Consider the following 18399-nt stretch of genomic DNA (forward strand, 5'->3'; position numbering starts at 1 on the left):
GCGGCTCCGCAGAGGGAGCGGCGGCGGGGGAGGCGGCGCGGGGAGCGGGAGGCCGGCGGGGGCGGGGCGGGGAGCGGGTGCGCCCTGGAGCGGCGGAGCAGAGCTGGGGACCGGCTGCCATCCTGCAGCAATTTCCCTGTGTCATGGCTCCGGTCTCTTAGCAACAGCCGCGAGTCCGGCCGCCCCGAGCCGCAGCTGCCGCCGCCGCCGCCGCGGGCTCAACTCCACCGGCGAAGCCCGGCGCGCCGCAGCGCCCCGCACAAAAGGGGCGCCGCGGGAGGGCGGCGGGAGAGCGGCTCCCAGACGCAGGCGGGATGCGGACGACCTGACACTTCCTGGAAACTCTTGGAAATGGCTCCCGCCTCGGCACCGGAGGGGGCTGCCCTCCCTGTGCGGGCGCTCGCCCCCGCGGGGCTGCGGAGCCGCGCTCGGCTGCGGGGCCCCAAGGCGCTGGCCCTGCGCTCCGCCGCCGGCTCGGGCTGAAAAAGTTTCTCCATGGTTCTTTTGTGTCGCCCGAGTGCCCGGTTGCCGACCCCAAGCTGCCCCAGTCTTCCCGGGTAAGTGAGCGATATTGTTTGCTTAGAGTGCTGCCATTTTGAGCAATTTTGTCAGCGCGCGGCCCCCGGCTGCCCTCCCCACCCCTCCTGCCCCAAGCAGCAGTCCCGGGGTTGGGGAGGGGACAGTCATTTCTCCGGGCGGGCCACAGGGGATGCGCTGCCCCAAAAACGCGAGTTCAGGCTCGCCCTCACTTCGCTCCTGCCAGTCTTCTTTCCAGAGGCGGACTCCCAGCTGCTGCACTCATGTGACTAACATAAATTAGCAGACCGAAAAGAAGGGCAAGGGGCTCGCCGCCTGCCAGTTAGGGAGCGGGACTCGAGGACCCGGGTTGGGTCGCGAGCAGTGCAGGGCAGGGTGCTCTCAGCCTGTGGGCTTCGAGCTCAGACACCGAGTGGGGCTTAATCCATCATGCTGAGAACTTGAACGTCTCTCTTGGAAGCAGTTGTATTTTTAGACATCCCTCCTTTGCTCCCCCATCCTCCATTCCTTAACCACGGCAAGACCAGCACCAAGCAGTAAACGGCGAGGGCAGGCAACCTCGACTGCTAAGTTTGTTTTCCTATATTGTGTATGAAGAAAAGCCTCAAAGGTGTGGGTCTTCCTTGGCGTCTGACTTTCTGTCAGTATTTCACATCGGATGGCGGCGATACACTCTAAGGAGTTCAACCTTCAACAGAGCCAAAGAAATAATAAATTAGGGAGTTGATTACTAACTATTGAACTAATTTTAAAGATCTGTGAACGATTGTTAAAATCCATCCCAGTCTTTCTTACATTATATCTACCCAGAGCCAAAGCTGCCTTACTGAGGAGAAATACATGTGGGTACCTTCCTCCTCGAAGACGAAGGGCATCCTAGGGCAGCTTATCAGCGTCCAACAAAATGTTAGCCCTTCCCTCCTGGAGAACCATCCTGCCAACGGAGTCTGGGTTTGTTTCTAACATGTCTGGGATCCTAAATCCTTCTTAAAATAATCACGGACTTCCAGATCATTACATTAAAGATGCGGGAGTCTAGGGATCACTTACCACAGTAGTGTCTCTGTAACAACTACATGATAAATGTGCCTATTCAGGAGAGGGAGGTGACGGATGGACAGTAAGCAACTCTTTTTTAACCATCTGTTTGTACTGATTGGTGCAGTTCCTTCTTAAGACAAAATTAAAAAGGTTTGTAGATGCATTCTCTCGGCTAACCCCTCTCTAACCCACCTCATGTTTCTCCTCACTGAAAACCAACTAAGTTCCAAGGAGATTCTGATTTGCAAACATTCTAAAGAGCTGATTACCATTTGCTTTTCCAGTGGTGGAGAAAAGATCCTGCCTATATTGATATAATGGAGATGATCAAGGACCAAAGCTCTTCCCCAGGCACCAATTAAAAGCAAAATTCTACCTAAGTAATCCTACGTTTTTAAGGGGTAATTTATTCTAAAATATGAAATATTTTATAAAATACCGACAAGCTTGTGAGTAATACCTGTGCTTCTCAAATTCATGCAATGCCCTTAATTTTAGCATCTGTTATAGGAGGGAACACAACCAACAGAATAGAAAATGTTCTACTCTGGGGATATAGCAGCAGTGAAAATTTTAGAAGCTAACTGTTAATGCATCTGTGCATTTACCTGCCCAGGCTTTATTATAAAGAACTAAACTTCCCATAAGATAGTCCCTTGATCGTTGCCACCCTCCCTTCCTAAAAATGACCTCATGAGAAAAAAAATGAAGAAAACAGCTTTCACTTGGGAAGGAAATGTCTTTCTACAAATCATCATTTTTATGTAGACTGCTGTACCTAGTTAATTGCCTACTCATTTGAATATTGGGATCCAGAAGAGTGCTGTTGGCCAAGAATAAGGGGTCAGAAAGCTATTATGGCCGAATGTGGGGTTTTTTTTCTTCTTCTTTTTTTTTTTAAAGATCATGATTTTCCCATGGGAGAAAAAATATCTTTCTCTTGAAGATTCTAGGGGACTTCTCAAATTCCCTGATGAGATTTAGCACATGATACCTTTAAGGGAGTTCCTCGGAGGGAGGAGAGGAAGGCAGAAGGAAGAGCTTAGTTACATAACCAGTTACCTAAAACTAAATATTCCACCCCAAGAAGCTGCCCAGATGTTGCAGAAAAGAGATGAGGAAAAAGCTGGGAGAGGGATCTTCTTGCCTTTAGCTGTAGGAATAATAACGGATGGGAGACAACTTTGTCAGAATGTTGACATACCTTTATGGTGTTCTCCCAGCAATGAACTCTCTATTAATTATCTGAGGTTAATAAGCCATCTGCCTGCCAGCATATGACCTTTAATCTTCGTCCTGTGAAATGAATTCCTTTTATCTTTATGAAATAGTAACTTTTGCGACTCTTTGGCTGACTTTGGGCCTCACACTGACATATTTCCTCACTTAATTAGAGACTTGAGACTGCTGTGGCAGCTCCCTCGGTGAATCTTGATTCCAGCAGGGCAAAGGAAAAGGATTTTAGCAGGAAAGTCCTCAACTGCTACTTTGAGACCCTACATTCAGTTTCTGATGGTCAGAACTCCATTGGCTGCCAGCCAGGAGGGTTTGAAATGAACCATGACGAGATAATACCTACAAAGAGTGTAGGGCCAAGGAGGGTCAGGTGGGGCAGGGAGAGGGCGATGTGTTCTTTCAAATTGTTTTATCACCTATCAAATATTGCAACAACTCTGCCCAGCCATGATCCATCTACCCCACCTCCTGGTCTCTATATCCATCACTTACTCGGGTTAGTGGGTAAAGGTCCTTGGGGGCGGGAGGCACACACGTGGTGGGATCCAGCAGCTGGACAGTCGAAGCGCGTGGGTTTTTGAAGCCAAACCCATACCCTCTGACTGTCTTCCTCTGCTTTGCAGCAGGAGGAGGTGTTGGAGCAGCTAGTGGGCACCAGCCTCCTCCGCCCCAGGGGCTAGCCGCGCACTACACTGGCTCGCCATGATCGCCACCGGCGGCCTGCTGAGGATTTCCGCCAGAAAGCAGGATCCCCTCCGCCCCCCGAGCCAGGTCCCTAAACGCAAGCGGAAAGCCAGGAAAAGGCGTAAGAACGACGTCGTGGTGGTGAAAGGCAAGCTAAAGCTGTGTTCCATCTCCGGGCTCATCGCCCTCTGCGGAATCCTGGTACTGCTGGTGGGCATAGCCATGGCCGTGGTGGGCTACTGGCCCAAAGCCAACGGGGCCAACAGGGAGGGGGGGAAGCAGCTGCGGCCCGCCGGCAGCGGCCACCGCCTCCCGACCATGGCCATCAGCCCCGGTGGCAGTAAGAACCGGTCCAGGAGCCTCCCGGGGACTCCGGGCAGTGCCAACTCCAGTTCCGCGGGAGCGCCCAAGAGCACACCTCCCGCGCGGCCCGCGGCCCCTTCTTCGTCCTCCTCCTCGTCTGTGGGGTTCTTCTTCCGCATCTTCTCCAGCTACCTGCACTCTGACAAGCTCAAGGTCTTCGGACCCCTCATCATGGGCATCGGCATCTTCCTCTTCATCTGCGCCAACGCCGTGCTCCATGAGAACCGAGACCGAAAGACCAAGATCATCAACCTGCGGGACCTCTACTCCACCGTCATCGACGTGCACAGCCTTCGCGCCAAAGATCTGGCTGCCGCCGCGGCTGCGGCAGCCGCCGCCGCCGCCTCCTCCCCCTCGGCCCCCGCCTCGGCGCCCCCCGGGGCCGTGCCGCTCAATGGCTTCCTCAGCTACGTGCAGTCGCGGGGACTGGAGCTGAAGCCTGGGAGCTGCAGCGCCGCGGGGGATGCCTTCGGGGCGGCGGCGATGCTAGCCAGGGGCTCTTGGCCGCACCCCGCGGCGCTGGGCGGGGGCGACGGCAGGGCCAGGGGCGCCGCGTCCCCGCCGGATCTGGCCTCGTCCCCGTGCTGCCCGCGGGAGCCCCCGAGTCTGGCGGAGGCCGTGTACAGCATCTACCGCGAGCGCTCGGGCGTGGCGGGCCGTCGCCGGGCAGCCGCCGCTGTGGCCGCCGCCACCGCGGCCGCCAGCCGCAGCAGCAGCCCGGCGCCCTGCAGCCCACCCGAGAGCTGGGGGCGCCAGAGCACCGCCAGCTCCCTCGTGGGGTCCTCGCTGAGCGCCTTCGCGCTGTTGCCTTTGCAAGGGGATCGCGACGGGGATGGAGACGAGGGCGCGGAGGGCGCGAGCTGCAGCTGGCAGAGGCCGCCCGGGGAACGCGGCTCCCGGGAGATCCCGCGGGGCGAACTTGACCTGGGCTCGACCGACCTCCGCGGTGCCCGGGGCGGCGCGCGCTGTGCGCCCAGCGAGGACGAGGAGCCCGAGGGCGCGGCGGCGGCCGCGGCGGGCACCGCCAGGGGGCAGGGCGGCCGCCTGCCCAGGACCGGCAGGTACGCAGCCCTGCGGCGCCGCAGCACCAGCGGGCTCCCTGATTGCCGAGCGCCGCGGTCCCCCGAGCCCCCGCCCTCCCCGCGCAGCGCGGACCTGGACTGGAGCCTTCTGACCAAAGCTGCCTCCCCGTCGCCCCCCTTGCGGCTGGAGGACTCGCCCGCCGCCAGGCTGGACTCGCCCAGCTCCCAGGCGGAAGACCCATCCTGCAGCAATAAGGGCTACACCCCACTGAGGGAGGCCAGCACCTCCCTGAAATCGGTTGTGGACGCCGAGGCCACTGAAAGTCAAGACTGTGAGGCCACCACCGTGCCAGGTGTGGAGCAGAGCCCTCCAGAGGATCCCAGCCAAGGGCCACCCACAGCCCAGCCACCTCAGCAGGTGCAGAGGCAGTTTACAAACAAGGAGAAACTCTTCATGATTTCCCGGTCTCACGCCACAGGGGTAGAGGACGGTGAACTGGAAAGTACTGGCATTTAGGGAAAGAAGGAATGGGAGGAAAAAAGAAGTGAGAAAATAGGAGTAATGAATTAGTGAATTCATTGAATTCACTGGAATGAGTGAATTCAATTTAACAGTTTCATTTCCTTGTGGATTTACCCAAGGAAATTATCCAATATCCAAAGAGCTGCAGAATGCTATCCTTGAATTGCGGTCATGAGATTCCTGTAGATAACTCCAAGCAATTTTTTTTTTAAAAAAAGCAAACTAGTCTTTATGTCTGATGGTGATTGTATGCTCCATGAAAACCAAATGTATTACAAGGTCAGCAATCTATTTCATTAGATAAAATTCCCTTAAGTTTCTTAGAATGAAAATTATATATTTTTTACAGTAATTGTGCACTTTACCCCAACTTTTCTTTTTGGGGAGAGGTCCCTAATTTCCCTAACCCCTGTATTCTGCTGCTGGTTTTGTCCATGGCTGCCTGTGAATGACAAGCTTTTTTCCTCCTGTGCTTTTGCAGAGCATAGTAGGGTTTGTCTCTGTTCTTTGAGAACTGATCTCACTAAATGAAGTCAAAGCCAAAAGCATGAGTATATTGGGAAAGAGCATTTTCTTTGCCCCACCCGACTCCACTCACTCAGTAAACCCAAAGGCCTCTTCATTTTTTAAAAGGCTATTTACATTTTGCTACTAGGGTATCTAATGGAGACTGAAGTGGACCAGCAATCCTGAAGTGGACCAGCAACCTGACACCATCACATTCTTAAGTTCACTATATCAAGTACACAATACTTTATTGAGTATTATCACACCTGTATTGCAAATAGCATTAATATTAAAAATATTTTTTAATAAAAGAAGTTTCCAAACAGTTAAAACATAATATCGCTTCATTTTGCCTTGGAACTAATGCTTCTAAACACATGTTAAACATTTAATAGTTCAGCTGGTAAATCTAAAGTATTTTGCTCTGACACTGCTACTAAGATTGTAGTTACCTCCTGGCAAAGTGCTCAGTGCTATCACCACTCAATCGGTTTCCAGTATATTTTAAAGTTTTAAACATCTGGGAGTTTTTCTTTCAAATGGAATGATACATTAAGCAAATAGTTATTTTCTATAATACTTCTAGTTTACCTCAAAGTATTCATTTACAGAGCACCAGGCTTAATATTCCATTTGTGTCTTCTTGGAATTGACTCACTTGATCTTGATAAATTCATGATCTTAAACCCTTAGGCTAAAAGGTAATGTTTTTATAATTTGGTAGGTTATGTATACTGGATTTTCTTAAAAGTCAGTTAATTTTCAAGAACAGTAAACAATGTATCATTGTGATGCCCTCTTCCTTTGAATGTGAGCTGAGAATCTTGATAATGGTGTTTCTTTATTTTGGCCATTTGGAGACAAGTTCTGCCATTGCATGCAGCTGAGACTATCATTGCAGGAGCTTAAAATACTGATTTTAAAGGAAAATCCAGTCAAAGGGGTAGTCATGTTGGTCCCCAGGAGTGAAGCAGTGGGTCCAGCAGAAAGAGTACAGACTTAGGAGTCAGACTGGATCCCAGCTCTCAGCCTTGAACAAGTCACAAATGCTGAGTCTCAGTCATTCAGTCTATAAAATGGGGGTACCTAGACATACCTCATGAGATGTGAGGGGGTAGAACAAAAGACTATATGCAAAGAGCCGAGCAGAGTACCCAGCTTAGAGTATGTACACAAAAAATGGTGGTTATTGTAGTTATTATTATTTTTGTTATTATTATGATGATGATGGTATGTTTGAATGCATGCTGTAGAAGAATGGGTTTTTCCTGGGCTGACTTGAGCTCAGGAAAGCCTGGGCTAACATTGGGAATATCCGATTACTTTCTGCATGATTTTAGTCAAGTCACTTAATCCCTTTGGCCTCTGGTGAATGATATAATCTGCCTTCAGCTCTAAAAGCTTTACTTAAATGCAGGGTATTTGTTTTGTCCTGGCTATAATCATATTTGTATATAAAACTTTGCAAAGTGAGTTTATACTTCGATAAACTACCTTTTACTGTAACATTCTGTAATCAGTTTAAGAGGTCCTAACTTATTCTAAGATTGGATCTGAAGTAAGCTAAAACTTACTTTATTTAAAGGTGTGGATTAATTTATTTGGCTCTTCTATGTAGCAAAGGTGAATTTTCACGAGAGACAAGCAAGTGTAACCATACCTCCAGGCAGTGTTGAATGTCAATAGTCTCAACTGTTTTATCACACTTACAAAAAATTTTCAAATTTCCCTAGTTTTCTTGGCTATTGTCTGGCATACTGGGTAATTTATATACTGAGAGATTGGTGAGTTGCTTAAAAGGAAAAACAAATTCCAGGGCTCTAAAATACTGTATCCAGTCCTCAGAAAATGCACTGTAAGACATGTAGCAAATAATAAAACCATGACCTCTTAGTTTAACTTTAAAAAGTTGGGCAGAAAAATATTTATCCCTTACAAGCTTTAGAAAATTCAGTCCAACTAGTTGACTAGACTTAACCATACTGATTGCCTAGTTATATTAATCAGATTAAATATATAACTTATAGTTCATATTGATCTCATGGACACAGGCCCTTGGAAATGTAATAATAATTTCAGAAACTCATTTAGCTCGGAATCAAGTCATATCTATCTTAACCATCCAGGAATTTAAATGAATATTCTTTTCCCTGAAGATAAAAAAAGATAAGCTCAATTTTCCATATCTTGGGAGGAGCCCTGACTTTCCACAGACCTCAGAAGGAATCCCCTGCAATCATCCTTGTCACAGAAGCAGATCTTCTGCCATACCAACCTAAATTTGTTCTCACTACTTACTGAAGGCTGTTCTGTTTACATGCTTTATACTTACTAGCTCATACTTCTCATAGCAACCCAACTGAACTAGGATTATTACTATCCTCATTTTACAGAGAAAGACACTGAGGTCAGGATGTTGGAGTGCTTACTCAGGTTACATAGTGGGTAAACAGAGGAGTCAAGATTTATACAGAGTTTTGTCTGAGAGATCCTTTACCAAAAACCAATCTTAGAGATTTGCAGAGAAATGTTAGAATGTGCAGCCAGTTTAAAAGGTGGAGTTTTTGTTTAAATCTTCAGACTGGCATAAACAAGATTTCTTTTCTATGTGACTTTGAAGGGTTTCTTCTACCAACTCTATAGGACTGTTTGAAGGGATCTTAGTGATTGTGGGACTCCCTCCACTCTATTTATAAATGAGGTTGCTAAGAATTAGCAAGATGGAACAATTTGTTCAAAGGCAAACAACTGTGGCAGGATTAGAATGTTAAAATAATTGCAATGGTTGGCATATGCATTCCCCCAACCCTGCCCAGACTTTTATCATGTACTAGCTAGATGACAATGGGCAAGCTACTTAGCCTCTCTGTGTCTCAGTTTCCTTTCCCATACAGTTGTAATAATAATGGTGCCTACCTCTCAGGACTGGAGTGACTATTAAATGAATTACTATCTGTGAGAGTGCTTACAACAGGGTTGGCTCACAGAGTGCTTCAAGGTTATTTTGGTTTTATTTAAAATTGGATCAACTGCTAAACAGAATAATTTCATATGGCCTTTCCTTTTATTGACAGAATAATTTTATGTTTAAAAATCAGAAGTGTAAGGCAACATAGCATAGTGGCTCCAAGTGTGACTTGGAGGGTTACATAACATTGTACCTGGGTTTCCACATCTTTAAATGGAGATAATAAATAGCATCTGACTCATGGAATTAATTATTTAAATGAGGACTAAACAAACTAATATACTGAAAGAACTAGAACAACTCCTGGTACAAATAAACCTTCAGTGAGTGTTAACTACTATTATTAAGGCAAAATACAGAAAAGTAATTAGTTGGCTAAATTTACTACTCGGTTGTTAAGGACAACCGTAAACTTACTGTACTAAAAAGTCTTTATAATTTAGGTATATTAGAAAGAAAAAATAGATCTTAAAAAATGAGGGCTTCTGGTGCTACAATTCTTCCAAAAGAAAATATAACTAAGGAGAGCTAGATAGCTGCTCTGCCCAGTCCTACCATCCTGGCATTACGCAGCAATCACTGAGGACCCAAACTGGCTTACTTGATTCTATGTGGTGATGTCTATTCCATTTCCACTTACAGAGGCTGGTCACATCAGAAAAGCCAGGTTAACCCCGCAGTCCCAGCCCCTTTCTATTAGAGAGCTGGCTGGAAGAAAGGCTCATGAAGACCCAAAGTGAGGAGCAGGTACATGTTGATGTACTTAAATGTCTAGACAAAAGTTTTTCTATACCGGTTTTCTCTAGTCATGTTGGATTATTTAAAAGCAGTTTTGAAAGTTTTTGAGTTAGACAACTTAAAAAACTCCCCAACAACATAAAAATATGACCAACTAGGCACATGAATTTGTATTTTGATGAGAATAGTATTTTTGTCAATATATAAAACATATTTTACAGTCAAAGAATAGCATTGATACTTGCAAACTGCATTCCATAGACCTAGATTAATTTTCCATTTTTCTGCTAAAAATCATTGACTGAATTTTGAGACCAAGTTTTTGAATGACTCTCAAAAGCAATTTTTTGAAGATTTTATTTTTCTTTTCTAAGAACATTTTTTTTTAATTTTAAGACCTTTTTTTTCCTTTTGAGAGCAATTATCTTTGAAGTTTTTTTCTGCAAAAAGGAATGAATTTCTTTAAATGGATGTGAAAATTAAATGTTTTTATATTGTCACCAAAAATTGGGAGTTCATTTGCATTAACAACTTTAGTCAAACAGCTACCTGCCACTTCCCCAGACCTGTTGAGCTCCTTATTTGTAGAAGCCATCTATTTCTCTATCATGTCGGAAAAGCAAAGGGCTAACATTGGATTTCATAGGGGCATGAGCCACAGTAAGAGCTGTAAATGCCTACCATCCTGGGAATTTAGCTTTCACCCCAAAACCACTTTTGGGTTTTTACCCTTTGAAAATATAATTATTTAACTTTGAACTGGCTCCCTACCCTTATCCCATCGATAATACTAGACTGTGATATGGCCCTGCATGACAAGAGCAGACATTTGGCTGATTCACTAAGCTAACATAGGTTTTTCTGCTCACGGTATATGTCTGATCAAAAGTCTAAAAAAGCTGATGCAGATTTACCCGGAGAATCAGGGAGCCTGGTCCTGTCTCAACCTGCGCTGCTTTACCTGTGCTCCTGACCCCACACTGTGACCGAGTCCCACCAAGGGCAACAGGTTGACTGTCAGTCACAAGGGTGGAAAAAGGCCACAGAACCAGAGGTGGGAGGAAAAAGAAAATCCTGCGAAAAGAGAAAAAGACAAAGGTTAGAATCAGGAGGAAAGCTTTTTGTTTCACAACTGAGCATGTGGTTACTCTTGTTTGTAAATCACTTTTATGTAGACAGGTATCTTAAAATGAAAGATTACAGCAACTTTTATTCCTTAGAAAACTCTTTCAGCAAATTCATGGTTTGACATTAATTTGTATATTCTTCAATCTTTCAGAAATTCAACGTAACATTTTGACATAAACCCATTTGATACTAGGAATTGCTAAGCATCTAATAATGTTTAGTCATGGAAAATAAACTTATGGGCAAATTTACAAAGAATTGATTTTACACTAAAAAATTCTTTATACTGAAAACTATCTTTAAATTATGTCTATACTTACAAAGGAAGAAATATGCAAGTTATTAGTTGGAACTGGTGTATTAGGTCAACTGAAGCAAGACGATAAACACTACTTTGTCTCAGTGTAGGGATTTGCTATTGCTTTATTTATGTGATAATTGCCTTACCATTTTATACAGATATAATGTAAAAGAAAATGATTCACCTGTAGGAGTACACAGCTTTGGCTTGAAGCAGCTGTCTTTCTGGAAAAATAGATGATTCATTTTTGTAGAGCTCAGGATACATTTTTAACTGCCTGTCATGAGTCAGGGAAGCACTGTGGTAGGTGGAAGGGATTAAACTATGAATAAGACACAATCACAGACCACAGGATTGCAGTAGTATTGTTGTTGACACAGGAACAGAACCCATCATTTCAATACAATGTAAGTATCACGAGAAACGTATGGGATGCACCCTGCAGCTCAATCTTGAGAAATGAAAAAAATGTCAGCTAGATGCCCAAAGGTGGAAAAGGTGTGTAGAACAGTGGACCCAGCAGGAGCACACCCAGCAGGAAGGTGAGACACAATTTAGCAAACCAGATCTTCATAGGACAGTTTATATTTGACATCGCTCTAGTATCCCCACAATCACAGGTAAAATGCAAGTTTATTTTGAAAAAAAACAAAAGCTATCATGTGTCTGTCTGTCTTTGTCAATCATCTATCTATAGATATCTCCTTTTATAAGTAGTAGAAGCATAGTTGGTATTAAGATTAACTTGATTTGGGCATTAAAATACTCAAAATACTTATTATTTACCATTAGATATTTAATTATTCACCATTTATAACTGATCTCAACTAGCAGGATTTCTTAAATGAGAGGTAGCAGTATGTGGAACTAACAAACCATGTTCTATTGGACCTAAACCATCTCCATGAGTGATAATGATTTTTGCTAAATGATACACTACTTTAAAATAATCATTTAATTTAAACATTCAAGGTCTAGAAATCATTTCTCTGGATGTGGTATAAAGGGATGTGGGTGGGGAATCTGCCACTTGGCAATGTTGTGTGTTTCCAGGATGATGAATACTCTTGTGCTAATCCATGTCCTATAAGGACTGGGAACAGCATAAACTCAGGGGCTGTTTTATCAGGCCACAGGGTATTTTTACAGCATCTAGACATATTTCTATATCAATTTACAACATAATTTTTAATAATAGAAAATATAATTGGTCTTTATTAACAAAAAGTCCCATTCCTATTTTCTCCTCATACCCATGTTCATGGCAAAAAAAAGATTATTTAAGGCTCAGTCATCCTCTTGCAAATGTGTCTGAAATATGTGCAAGTATTCTTCATGGTCTGGCACCCCAAAGATGATGCTTTCTCATTTCTAAACAGCCAGTCTTTTGCAGGTATTTTCTGAAACCAGATTCAGCCAGAATAATGGTTTGGCACTGTATAAATGCACCCTGATCATTTACACACAAAGCTGCAAACTAAAAGATAAGCCAAAAAAAAAATCTACTTTTCAATATAAAGTCTATTAAAGTAAAAAAAAAATAGTATTTTTCTGTTTGTTTGAATGTCCCACATTTTGATTTCTTCAAAAATCATTTTAGTGTACAAACACAGTCAAAGCAAAAATATAAAATGTCTTTTTTCTTTTTTTAATCCATGAAAGTAAGAATTTTGCAAAAGCACTTTCCATTGCAGATAAAGTTCAGCAGATATTATCAATTGTAGTTTTATTATCAGAGCCACTAAATAAATCTTTCCAAGAGATATATTTATTGGTAACAGGTTTAATATTTGGAAATACTGGTATTAAGGACTATGGTTAATATGATATTATAAATGTCAGGAAGCAAATAGAATTCTTGAGAAAGCATGAAAATTCCAAAGGGCTAATTTAATTACCTAAATGCTAATTCTCTGCTTGTATAACTACACATCTCAATGTGTTTGGAGCACAAAATATTACTTCAGTGTTTGCACATTTGATTGTACAATTTCTTCCATTTGTATTACTAATTGCATTTCAGCCTCGTGCCTGAGAACATTCCTTGATTTATTAGTCTTATTGGGGATTACTACTTTACAAAAAAAATTGCATTTATAGTAATAGTAATGATAATAATAATAATAACAATAATGGGCTTAAAGGAGACCAAAAGGTAATTTGAGTACTCTACTCATAATATAGCATTGTTTGCACCCAATTTTTTTATATCTTCTCAGAGAGTAAATTGAATGATGTCTTTTTGAAATATGTGCTTTCAAAAAGCCAAAACACAAAGTGCATGTTTGCAACCTTCTCATTTCTTCAATCCCATGGCTGTTGGATGTGAAAAACTTTCTTTTAATTTTACAGTATAATCTAAGTTGAGATATAGGGGGAATGTTTTCCAAGATTTCTGTTATTATAAATAAGTGAATAAAAAGGAAATTTAATAATGCTATATAACTTTGAAAAAAAAGCCAACTTTGATTAAGTCAATGGCAATTAAACAGAACACAAATAAATTGAACAGAGCTTCTGGTTAGCCTGTATGAATCATCTTCAACAGCAGTACCAAATAATAGTAAGAAAAATAAATAAATAAAGTGATACGAAAAGAAGAAACTTACTTCAGGCATGATTAGGGCCATGAGTAAAAATAATCCAAGTTGATGTGTGGCAATTTTTAACGCAACATAATTTTAGAAAATTATTTAGCAATTGTGTAAATGTGACATGCCTGAAAAATGTTAATTAAACTGGTTTTCACAATGGCTGAGACGTATAATTATTTAGCCATGCTCCCACAGTCATTCGGAAGGAAATTGTAAGCTCCAATTCTAAAAGTCTGTTTTGGATTATAACCCCTGGAGCTGGTGAGTGAATGCAGAGCCTTTTCTGTTCACAGAAAATGATGAGGTCCCAGATATGTCACCTCATTCTTCTCTGATTTCATTTGCACACATGAGGAAAAACAACTTCAACAACAATGCAGATCTTTATACTTCAGTGCTTTCTCTTTTGCCCATATCATTAGCATACTTACCTCAGGGAAGAAAAAGTCTGCAAAACAATACTAGGTTGGGTCTCAGAATGAAAAATCTAGCCATTGTATCCTCTGATTTACAAGCACTCCCTAAAATCTTAAAGGTAGAGAAGGAGATTGTTGAGAAGATGAGACAGAGAGGGCCTCTTCAAATCTGGAACATTTTACCATAATGTCCAAAAACTGATACGAATACTTGAGGTTGATATCTGGATCTTGGCCTGTAATTAGGAATCGGGCTGTTAAATCAAAATCATAATTTGGGAATCAGAATGTTGAAATGAAATTTAGGATTGATGACAGAAGTAGTAATCAATAGTTTGCAATTTGGAGTTGCAAAAGTTACAGACTTCAGGAGATCTCAGGGGTGTGCACATGTACATCAGTGAACCCAGTGAGACACAAAGTCCCCACTGCAACTCATTGCTTTACTATGAGGTCTGTGAACAAAAATCTCATGGTAAGAAATAAGTAAGTAGCTGTAAGTAGAAGGATAGCAAAGTAAGAAAACCTTGCTTCAAGCAGATACTAGTTCTTCTGAAATGGGCTGCAACTTTAAGAAAAATCAACTATACTGAAAGTGAATTTCTGTGTCATTGAATTTTGTCAGAGCCCAAGCCAGGGAATAAACTTGCTCATATTTGTATGAAAAAAGGAGATAGGTAAGATGCAAGATGTAAGATGAAGAATTCCATAGTCACTTTTTATAATATATTTTGGTTTTCATAATCAAATAGTTTATATTCTCATTATGCCTACTGTAGTTAATAGTGTGAGCAGAAGTGAAGACCTGAAAAATCTTAGAGTTCTGGGTCTTGCCAAGTGGGCTTACTAAGACTAGAAAAAAAGCTCTGAAAGTGAAGGGAACCAAACAAATGCCAATTTTGCAGGCACTGGAATTGATTTCAGACTAAATTTGCATAATTAAAATAAAATAGGAATAATTAGTTATGCAGCTAAATTGCTCAGATCAAGTGTACCGAATTCAGAGATGGCCAAAGTAATTTTGAAAGAGTTTATGTTTGTTCTGATGCCAGGTGGGGTTTTTAAAAGGGAAGATTTGCTATAGAGCAAGTTCAAAGGACTCTTCTCAAAGTGTGACACCATAAACATTAATTTATGGAGATGCCATACACTTCAAATGAACCAAAGTGTCTCTGGTTCAGTCTTCATACAACCAGTCGATGAATTTCTTCTTGAACTTCAAAGCAGAACATACTCTGTGTTCACAAAACAAGCAAAACAGCAATAGAAATGCAAATTTTATCTTATCACATTATATTTTGCCTAGGGAAGTTCATTTAAATCATTATATTATTTTTCACTTCAATTTTAGTTTTCCATAGACTATAATAAAGGGTCCAAGGCTGGGTCTAATTAACATATACATGGTGGGAATTTTACCACTGCTAAAGGATGAATCGATTCATATGTTAAAAACAATCTGTCCTGTTGTATCCTTATTGAACACCTACATTGATCATTGCCCAATCCTCCTTGAACTGTGTGCTAGAATGAGAAGGCTCTGGTGAGTGATTTCTTAACTACTTTAAACAGCAGAGTCAGTATTTAAAATATATCAATGCCCATTTTCAAACTGCTTTATGGAAAATCACTTTCTCATGCCTTTATCTCTAAATGACTCAGATACCTTCACATTTTTTTTAGTGTTCTAAAAATTTAGATTTCCCTGCATCCTGCTCCCCCTACTGTTCAGTAGGTGCATATATTTCTTAAGAAATAAATGCCACATTTTATATTATATGCTCTTTCTATAAAATGAATATTCCCCCCAACCCAGCTGTCCCTTTCCCCCTGGTTAAAATCTGAAGTAATCTAGATAATAAACATTTCTATCACCATTATCCCTATCAAGAGCATAAGCTCACTCCTTATCCTCTTTGAATTCATTTCTGTAGCTGGACATGTGAACAAAATGTCCACTGCAAGGCACACTGCCCATTTTTCTTCACCCGAAGCACTAATGCTGGCCACATCTCCCACCACCACTCATTGCATTTGTCCATTTATTCAGTAAACATTTATCACAAACCTTCTAGTTTTCAAACCTGTGTTTAACAATGAAGATAGTAAATGGATATATTTCTTGACCTTGAAATAATCATGGTCTAGTGGAGGACACTGATATATAAACAAATAATTTTAATGTATGGCCAGTGGAGAGGCATTTTATCAACATCCGTATTTGTTAAGAACATGAATTTTCAGCTCTGAGCTAGCCCTAAGCAGTTTGTCACCTGCAAAATAGGATGATAATTGGACTTAAACTCAGAAGAACTTTGTAAGGATAAATGATATAAGGTATATAAGGCCCTGTATCTGGCATATAGTAGATGTTCAATAAATGTCAGCTGTTTTTGTTACTAGCCAATAATGGTACTATAATCATGAGCAATTATCTAGGTTTCCTGGAGAAGGCATTTCTCTCAGTCACTCATTACCTGGAAACCCTTTATCTGTCTTGATACAGCATTTTGAATCAGTTAGGATTCAATCACAAGGAGAAGCACTATGAGTTACGGGACAAGGGATGTGGCATAGTCACGGGACCTTGATGTTGCAGGAGGTGCTGGAGGAAGTGAAGGTCCAGGAAGGAATCTGGAGTATCAGAGGCAGAGGCATCCACCTGAGAAGCGAGCACATCCAACCACGAGAAGGTGCTAGAAGTGGAGAACTCCTGGGGTCACTGCAGGGAGTTGGGCTTCCCGGGTTTCTTGGGTGACCACCAAGTGCTTGGGGTGGGGCTGAGGCTGCTGTTATTCCACGTGGTCATCAGTCAGGAGGAAGAATGGGGTGTGGGGTACAGCAGAGCACAGGCAAGCCGGATCCTTCTGGCTCCCCTGGGTCTGCCGAGACTCCACATAACCTTCCAAGAGAATGAATCCTGCTTTGCTTATTTCCTCTGCAAATCAGTCTTTTGGCCAACGCTGACTCTGAATCACCCAGGGCAGCACCATCTAAGAGAAGAAGATCCAGCTTAACCAAGCTGACATAGTTAGAAAAAAGCAGAGTCCATCTGTTATCAACTTGCATCCAAATATACCTCTTTAACCACACTTGACTTCCAAATGAAGACATAAGGGAATCATGGTTCTACCTAACATGATCCAGCTAAACACACTAACACTCTCCCCATAAAAGAGAGTATAGGTTCAGTGTGTTCTTCTTTGAGGGATGTTCATTCCTCTTGTAGCTAAATCACACCCGACCCTCTGCTCTCCTATAGCTTAAATACTGAGATATAATAAGGCTAACCACTATTAACATGTCTTAAGTTAGACAAAAGAAGAGCTGTCTTGGGGAAAAAATAAGAAGTTTTCATATTTCCTATCCCCTTCACCTACAGCAAGCATGTCGGATGATTGTGCTTCCTTCCCTTCCTGGTGGGTGACCCAAACCCTCACTCCTGAAGTGCTATGCCAGGAAAATTCCTGCCTATGTCAGGTTGTTGTTTTTCATTCCAGCCCCCCCCGCCCCCCCCCCCCCACAAACCCCCCCCCCCCCCCCCCCCCCCCCCCCCCCTCACCCCCCCCCCCCCCCCCCCCCCCCCCCCCCCCCCCCCCACCCCCCCCCCACCCCCCCCCCCCCCCCCCCCCCCCCCCCCCCACACCCCCCCCCCCCCCCAACACCCCCCCCCCCCCACCCCCCCCCCCCCCCCCCCCCCCCCCCCCTCCCCCCCACCAACACCCCCCCCCCCCCCACCCCCCCCCCCCCCGCCCCCCCCCCCCCCCCCCCCCCAACCCCCCCCCCCCCCCCCCCCCCCCCCCCCCCCTCCCCCCTCCCACCCCCACCACCCCCCCCCCCCCCCCCCACCCCCCCCCCCCCCCCCCCCCCCCACCCAACCCCCCCCCCCCCCCCCCCCCCCCCCACACCCCCCCCCCCCCCACCACACCCAACAAAAACCCCACACCCCCCCCACTCCCAACCCCCCCCCCCACCCCCCCCCCCCCCCCCCCCCCCAACATGGGAATTCTCACCCTCAGGATCCCCTGCATTCCAGACAGATTCTCCTCGCCCTCGCTGTGTAATGGCAAACCAATTCCCCCCTGACTGTCAGGATCAACCACGTCAGCTAGTGCAGTAACATCCCTCTTGGCTGGCAGGTTCACTGGCACCAACAGCCAAAAGAGGCCATGTGACAGTCTCAACTTCCAGCTTCATGGACTCAATACTGTATGTTTCAGTGGAAGCATTTCTTCCTTGGGAACTAAAATCTTTAGACCAGGAGAACCCAAAGTTGTGGCTATCAGAAGCAAAAATCTTACTAAGAACTCCTCAGGAATAATAGAGTAATCACTCCGATTT

General features: G+C 43.9%; 1 protein-coding gene across 1 annotated transcript; it reads left to right on the plus strand.

Moving 5' to 3' along the window:
* Window positions 1–443: 443 nt before the first annotated feature.
* Window positions 444–13801, plus strand: TMEM200C (transmembrane protein 200C). The gene is made up of 2 exons (XM_037018996.2): window positions 444–557; window positions 3438–13801. Exon 2 carries the CDS (start codon window positions 3517–3519, stop codon window positions 5398–5400), a length of 1884 nt encoding a protein of 627 aa, XP_036874891.2. The 5' UTR covers window positions 444–557; window positions 3438–3516; the 3' UTR covers window positions 5401–13801.
* Window positions 13802–18399: the final 4598 nt, after the last annotated feature.

This window comes from Manis javanica, chromosome 9 (assembly GCF_040802235.1).
Source record: "Manis javanica isolate MJ-LG chromosome 9, MJ_LKY, whole genome shotgun sequence".
In the NCBI taxonomy this organism is placed as follows: Eukaryota; Metazoa; Chordata; class Mammalia; order Pholidota; family Manidae; genus Manis; species Manis javanica.

Excerpts from the sequence above, each read along its gene's own strand:
- TMEM200C (XM_037018996.2), top strand. The coding sequence starts at position 3,517 with ATGATCGCCACCGGCGGCCTGCTGAGGATTTCCGCCAGAAAGCAGGAT.